At 47.5% G+C, this 8,157-nt stretch overlaps 1 protein-coding gene across 1 annotated transcript; it reads left to right on the top strand.

Moving 5' to 3' along the window:
• The first annotated feature begins 3,443 nt into the window (after nt 1-3,443).
• LOC127348628 (putative E3 ubiquitin-protein ligase SINA-like 9) lies at nt 3,444-6,443 on the top strand. The gene is made up of 2 exons (XM_051374588.2): nt 3,444-3,660; nt 5,487-6,443. The coding sequence occupies exons 1-2, from the start codon at nt 3,553-3,555 to the stop codon at nt 6,222-6,224; spliced, it is 846 nt and encodes a 281-aa protein (XP_051230548.1). The 5' UTR covers nt 3,444-3,552; the 3' UTR covers nt 6,225-6,443.
• Nucleotides 6,444-8,157: the final 1,714 nt, after the last annotated feature.

The raw sequence follows: 8,157 nt of genomic DNA, 5'->3' as shown, positions 1-8,157 counted from the left end.
TCGTTGATGAACTTGGGCAAACCGTCGTGAATGTCCGGAACCGAGGCGTTCTTCTCATAAAACCATCCGGCGTTCCAGTACCGGACGGATTCGTGCGAATCGTGAGGTGGATACATGCGGCCAGGCCGGAGCATGAACGTCATACTCCCACAGTTCACCATTGCTTTGTCTTTCGTTTCCTTCTTCACCCGGAAGAAGAACTGCCATAATCTGACATCTGGTCGGATCCCAAGATGCCCTTCGCAAAGAGTTACGAAGTTGGAGAGGAGGAGGTATGAGTTTGGGCAGATGTTGTGGGGTTGGAGCCCGTATGTGTTGAGGATGGAGAGGAAGAACTCCGAGCAAGGGAGCGATAGTCTGCGCTCCACCCAAGCCTTGGTCATGACAACTTCTCCGGCTCCGGGCTTGGGGACGTCGGTATCGCGTATGAAGCTCCAGTGAGCGGAGATCATACCCTCGTTCTGGAGCTCTCTAAGCTCCACATCGGTAGTTTTGCAGGGCCACCACTGACCCCGTTCTCCTTCACGAATCCGGGCTTTGGACGCCCTCTTGTTTTCCGCCTCCTGTACTTTGGCTGCCATCCTAGCTTGTCCCTCGAGTTCTTCTTGAAGCTCTTTGAGGGAGGGGATCCGGCCTGGAGTGGTGCTGGAAGATGCGGAAAACGGTTGAGCTAACCTGATGTCGGAAACATATGGTGGCAGGTATGCTATGGGATCCGGACATATTGGTTCTAATGGGCTGGGATCCGGGCTACTCGGAGAACTACCAGTACAGTGCGATGAATCAAGTGGCATGCTTCCGGCTGCACCCATGCAAATTGTTTGAGTATCCGGATCTACACTAAGTTTATCTTCTACGAGGCCGGCGCACGTACCGTTAATGGCGCGGTGGCTCGACGGAGCTCCGGTGGAATCGAGGTCGCCGGACTTGCAGGAAATCGCCTCGCGTAACCACGAATCGGCGGCGGGAAGGATTTCCCGTTCAACCGAGAGGATCTTGGCGCGAGGAGAGGCTTGGACTGGCGGGGGCGCGGAGCTCACCGTGGCAAAGTTCGCCGGAGATGAGATCTGTCGGGCGGCGCGGTGCGAGGAAGAAGACGATGTGGGTGAGGAGGTGAAAGAGTGAGAAGTTACCGCAGGTGAGGGTTATATATAGACCCCGTGCGGAGATTCGTGTTTCGGATCCAACGGTGGAAACTGAACGGTCTCACCGTTGGATGCTTGACGCGTGTCTTAGGTTAAAAACGGTAAAATGACGTGGAGGTAACTTAACTGTGCGCTCCCGAAATTTCCGGCTAGAAGATTCGCATCTCCGAAAATTTAGCGCGGGAAAAAAGGAAGTTGTGCGCCGGAGAAGTGGGCTTTCCGTTTCATTAACGATCCAGAAGAAAGGAAGATTTCCGAACAGATGATACCGGAAACAAGTAAAGGTTTTGAAGCTCTTCAAGATTCTCTTCGGATCCGAGTTGAATGAAGTCGGAGGAATGATGAATCTCGGAGAACTTCGGGGGCTACTGTTGTGGGTATACTTTATGGGTATATCAACGACATGGCCTAGATCCGGCAAGCCCGGGTGGCCCACAGACGGTGATGGTGGCATGTGGCCCATCGGGCGGCCCAGTTGCTGTTGATCATGAAGGATGAAGTCCAGCCCAGGAACGAGGAGCCGGATCTCAACCGACCTACGAAGGAGGCCGGATCCGTGGAAGCCCATAAAGTATCCGGATCCGGCACGGCCTAGAATGAAGGCGGATCCTTGACGTACACGGCAAGATATTGAACCGTAGTTAGGTAACTTGTATTCCGGCAAGGACTCTCCATGTAAACCCTAGATCCGTGCGTCTATATAAGCCGGATCCCGGGAGCCCTAGAGGCACAACTACAACTCATTGTAACAACGCGAAAGCGCCCAGATAATTCCAGACAAGCAGCAGTAGGCCCTGTCATCGTGCAGGTGTTCCGAAGCTGGGTAACTCGCGTACCACCGTCCCGTGTGCACTCCGCCCTATGGCCCCTACTTCTTTTCCCCCTCGTGAGGATCCCTCCTCCGAGGCACCGTCGATTGGGCAACGACAATGAGCGAGCTCGGAAATTCTGGTTTCTCATATTGCTTGCTGCTACTAAGTTCTGTGGTGAAAGAAATATTATAATACCGAATATGGATGATAACATTGCAGCTAGGGGTTATCCAAGGAGCTCACGCAAGATGGTTACTTGCTTGCATCATTACAAGGTAGAAATCTTTAATGAGGTGCTTGATAGAAACATAGTTGAGATGAATCATAGATTTTCTGAAGCTTCTACACGCCTATTATTGTGCACTGCATGCCTTGATCCTAGAGACTCATCCAGCAACTTTGATAATGATATGCTAGTTGAGCTTGCAACCATGTACTCTGCTGATTTCTCTTCATATGATTGTTCTCTATTGGTTGATGAACTGGACATATATGTTGATGTGATGAAGAGAAGTTCCGATTTCATAGCTTGTGACAGTTTGAGTGATCTTGCTCTCAAGTTAGTTCAGAAGAGATACCATGAGACCTTTCCGTTGGTATACCGCCTTATTACACTTGCTTTGGCATTGTCTGTGGCAACAACATCAGTTGAGAGGGTTTTCTCGGCGATGAATATTATAAAATCATCTCTTCGGAACAAGATAGGGGATGATTGGCTCAATGATTTGATGATTTGCTATGTTGAGAAAGATATATTTGCCAAAATTGACGACAAGAAGATTATGCTACGTTTCCATTCCTACAGCAACCGTAGAGGTCATCTTCCTCGGGGCTTTCGTCTTCCAAACTTAGATGCAACTAAATGGTATGATACTATCTTATCAAAATGTAGCTCTATTTTGTTGTTCTTCTTCTTTATAGTCATTTTGTTGTTGTACTTGCTAAAATATGCAATTGAATCTGTTTGGACCTCTTTTGTTGAATACATTTTCTCTTTTCTGTCAAAAATTTTTTTAGAGCTTAGTTTCGACCCCCTCATTTTAATTCCTGGCTCCGCCACTGAATGTAGAATGGGTTCGCGGACCATCCGAGCTCCATGGACTGTGGGCAAAGTCAACTAACAAAAAAATCATGGTCATTTGCATGAAAGTAATAAAGTAGAAGGACTTAGATGAAAATTCCCGAAGGGATAAGGTTTCCTCCCATTTTTTCCTTGATGTATTCCTTGATGTAATTGAAACATGTTATTGGCCATGCACGTATGTAGTAGCCATGATGAGTTGATATTAGGCTGCATCTGTTGTAGCTGGTAGTCAACAGTAGGGATGTGGTGTGTGTCCCTGAACTGTAGCGACTCGTGTGTGCTGAGTATGTTTCAGCATGGCTACAGTGCGTGCATGTGTGTGTGTTTGTGTAACTGCACACAACTGTAGGAGGTAGTATATGTACCGAAGACTAATAGGCTTCCGGTTGACTTGCCGGCTGAATTTATTTGGGCGATCAGTTGGTAGAGAAACGCGGTTATAGTATTAAACACCGGCCGGAAAAAGAAATGCTAGGGTGAGTCCTCGGATCAAGTCGTCAGGAAATCAGGAATGGCAACGCCTTGGACGCGGCCGGTGCCGGCTAGCGTGACGCTGGAGAGCTTCGACGCCCTGGACTGCGGCGTCTGCTGCTGCCCGCTCAGGCCTCCCATCTTCCAGGTGCGTACTCGCAGCCTCGCCCGCGCCGCCTTTGTAGCACAGGCACATGAGCACATCAATCTTCTGGCCCGAAACGAAAAGAAAAAATCCCCCGCGTCGTCTGGAAGGGCGACAAGGGAGGCGATCCGATCTTCAGCTTCATTCGCCCTACCACGTGCTACTCCCCCGCCGCCGCCGCCGCCGCCGGATGACGCCGCGGGCGAAGCCCTACCGGTCGACGGCGGCGGCGGGACTCTGCCCCAGCGGCGAGGCTCTCCGTCCAGCTGGGAAGAGTGGTCTTTGGCGGCCAGGAAACAAGGGTGCGGCGAATCTGGATCGTCTTTGCTGCCACCGGATCTGGGAGAATTTCTAGGAGTTGAAGCAGACCGCGCTGAGCGTCCTCCGGATCCGGATCATCCGATGAAAAATGTCCTCCGCTTCTCTGGCTGTATGATGCAACTGCGTATAGCCGGCGGGAGCAGTCGATGCTTATAGCATGTGAAAATCTTCCTTTGCAGCTTGCTGCAATAATCTTCTTCAGCTCGCTGCAATCCCGGCTGAAGTGAATCATTATTATTTTTAAATAATTGCAAGACCTGAAGCAGCATACAGGAGGCTGGAGGAAAAAGGCATCCGGAGGTGATGCAATAATGCCTCTTGTTGCTCCATCAAGGTACGATGCTCACCCAATTTGCAGATGCCTTGGGTCAAATCTCTGCGTGCGACTGGGCTCATCGGCTCGACAACAGGGACTGATTCTGACAGACTCAAGGAGGCATGCTGCAAGTGCCGACCAGAGTGGTTGACATGTCTCGTGGTGCGTCCTCATTGGTGTATGTGCTGGAGAGCTTGGCGCAGAAACTTCTGCCATGGCATATCAGAGCAATCTACTGTTGTTGTCTGATGGCTGGGAATTTGTGGGATTGGTGTTGGCGATAGGCAATGTTGGGCATTCTCATCAATGGTGGTGGACATAGCTAAGTGCTACTTGAAAGCTCGCTCGGTGCGGACATGCTTTTGATAGCATGCCTATGTCCACATCAAGATCGTGTGCACGAGTGGCTCTATCTGGTGGCGTAGGTCATGTTCGGGGCTGGGGATTCTAAATCATGGATCCACAACACATATGTGCCCGTCGCGGTTAGGACATTACAGAAACGACCTTTTCTTGTTGCTGTGTGGTGCATCAGCGGCGACCTTTTCTTGTTGCTGTGTGCTGCATCAGCGGCGGAACTTGAACGATATCTCAGGGGAGGAGCGAAACTCTGCAATTGCAACCCTAGGATTTTGAGAACCGGTATTAAAATCCTGAGAAGATAACCATATTATAAAATGTAATGAGACTTCGCTGTAAATAAGTATGGTTGAGATTTGTAAAATTATAATATAAATATCTCAAATATATAGGAAAAAAGATGCAATCTGGAAGACTCTCTTGTGAGGAGTATTATGAACATCATTGAGCTTTTCCTTCTAATCCCATTCGTGCCCACACTGCCTATTCTGTATGGAAGTCCACACGCTAACATTTATCTACTCTTGGATGGGCTACAACCAATTTCTAGAGGCTCGGGTAAAAGAGACCATCGGCTTGCCAAATAGGCTGAAATTATTTATGTGTAAGTATGAAATTGGGCGAGCGCCCAGGTTCGTCCTGCTGATGCTCCGTCAGTGTGGTGCATGGTTGTTTATTGCTTCGGCTTAACCCTTGGGCCACAACTTTGGCTCTTTGTATTCTCGATGTCTCGACTAGTTTTTGATGTTATGTTGTGCATAGGACGGGTATATTTACTATCACCTCGATATTAATATATTATCAACTTTTACTGAAAAATATTATTGTGCAGTGTTCGGTGGGGCACGTGGTGTGCTCGAACTGCCGCGACAAGATGACCTCGGCTGGAAGTTGCCACGTGTGCCGCGCTCCAATAGCCGACGGTTACCGTCGGAACCACGACATGGAGAAACTGGTGGAGTCTATCCGGGTGTTGTGTCCCAACACTGCCTTCGGCTGCACCGCGAAGCCAGCCTACTACGACTACCACCTCCACCTCCCCAGTTGCCTGCATCCGCCGTGCCACTGCCCGGCGAAGGCCTGCTGCTTCGTCGGTTCCACAGCGGACCTCACGGACCATTTCAGCACCGTGCACCAGTGGCCGCATTTTAAGGTTCGGGGATCCCAGCTTGCAGAATACATCCTCCTCGACGGCTTCAACGTGCTGGATGTCATCGACGGCGATAGGAAGCACCTGTTACTGCTATTGGTGTCGCATGAGCACGTCGGACGCGCCATAGCCGTTATCTTTGTATGCCCAAGTCCACGAGTAGGCAAGGACCATGCGTTCTGCCATCTCCAGGTCGAGGTCTCGCGCTACCATATCGATGGTGACGAGTCAGACACGCATCTTCAGGAATCTGAGTTCAAACTAGCACCCAGTGATCTCTCCAATGGGCTGCCCAATCCTGACGGCTGTTTCCAGCTCATCGTGCCAAAGTATGCTCTACCGGACGAAGAGGAAACTGTTAAGGTCTCGGTAAGTATTAGGATCGTGACGACCATCGATCAATCAGCGTCTAGAAGTTGAGTCGTACCGTGTGGTGTTCAAGTTCTCAATGCATGGCCGTCCATTCCGGAAACGTGTGCCTGAAGTATTAAGGGGCCTGTAGGACTTGTTACAAGAGATTTGCCAGAATGTTATGATTCAGAATTTGAATGAAATTGACCAAATTGGTAATCCAAACACTGTTGTGGTGCACTGCGCACCCATCGTATTTGCACTTACAAATACTACTTTTTTCTTCTATATGATCGAAATCGTATATTGTGAGAGAGTTCCATAGATAAACTCAGACTTTTTCTTCCTTGCACAAATTTCTGTCTATGTGCTTGGATCCTTTGATACAAATGGCCAATAAAGTCCTCCCTACAGTATGTCCTTTATAATTCAACTGTTTACAAAGCTGCCAATATCAAACCACCGTCTTATTAGCAACAGATGGATATGTTGAGGTGCTCGTTTATGCGTTGGAAAGGATCCATGACAAATTCATTTATTTTATAAAATAAGTTCTTATTAGCTCAAAAGTCACCATTCGAGTTAGCTCATGTCCTACAACAATTTGCTTCTCGATTCACATATTTGAACTTCACTTTAGTTAGTTTCTTTGCCATACCATATGATTCATAAAAAACTGCAACATCTACCCGGTTAGTTGTAATTAGTAACAAGGTACAACAAGTAAAGGCAAGGATAGAAATAACCGAATGTAGAAGGAGATGATGACACAGTGATTTAACCAAAAGTTCAAGTTCTTGGGAAGACTATAGTCTCTGTTGGAGAGGCCGCAGCAAACAAAGTCCACGTGATCCCTTTCAGGATCTAGCCTTATTCTTCCTTGAACTCTCCAAACCAAGTGAGAGCCCTTGAGCCCTCTATATAAAGCGAGAGCCCTTCCACTATCCAAGATCTTGAGGTGATCCACGCACCTTTTACAAACTTCTTGATGCGAATTCACACACGAGATCTTCACAAGGCAACCCCACAAACCCAAGCGTAACCATACCAAATTTACTCACATTGTGTTTGGTTGAGCTGTGGATTTTGAAAAGAACTGTGAAAAGTCCATTGTGAGCTGAGAACTGTGATTTTTTTAAAAAAAAATTGTTTAGTTGTAACAAATGTAACTGCAGGTTTGGTTGAAAATGTATGTAATGTCCCTAAGTCCAAAGATAGTGTTTATATGCTAATTGATCGGAAAACATCCACACGTGCACCACCTAGCGATATTGTCATTTTGGGACAATTTTTTCTTTTAAATAGTGTTTGATACTTATAGATAGGGTGTGGCTCGTCTGCAGATGAGATGTTACTGTACTAGTACAATAATGAACTTGATCTATGTCCAATTTCATCTGTTGAGATATGTTAGTAGTCCATGTATTTAGCTAGATCACCTCTAAAGCTCTATCCATCATAGTTAGAGGTGTTGTACATGTATTGTACTCCTCCAATTCATATATTACTTAATGATAATATAGATGTATCTAGACACATATTAGTTATAGATGCATCTACAAGTAATATGGGTAAAAGGGAGTATTTGTAAACATGTTGGTCAATATATAACGGAGGAGGCAAGCTGTGTGAGTTGTGTGTTCCAAATATTGTTTTCAAAATGGTATCAGAAGTTTTAGGTTAAACACCAATCCAATCTCGCTTCTGCTCTACCGCTGATGTTGCTTTTTTCCTAAGCAGCCGATCCTCTCATGGGCACCGATTCTTTAGCCTCCGAGCACACCTCAGCCGCTCTCACAAACTTCGGTTTTCCAACTAGCCCTCTTGCTCTCTGTAATGCGACGATGAGCGCATACGTGTCTTCCTCGCCGTCACCGTTCTACTTCTTGCACCTCATGATTGTGAAGCTCACCCAAGACAACTACCTTTATCGTGTACAAGTGGTTCATCTTTTCCAGAGTCACAATCTGATGTGCTATGTAGAGGACACCTTCCAGTGCCC

Source organism: Lolium perenne, chromosome 1 (assembly GCF_019359855.2).
Source record: "Lolium perenne isolate Kyuss_39 chromosome 1, Kyuss_2.0, whole genome shotgun sequence".
NCBI classification, from domain to species: Eukaryota; Viridiplantae; Streptophyta; class Magnoliopsida; order Poales; family Poaceae; genus Lolium; species Lolium perenne.
Note: the sequence above shows the minus strand (reverse complement) of the source record. Positions and strands in the feature narration are given on the sequence as shown.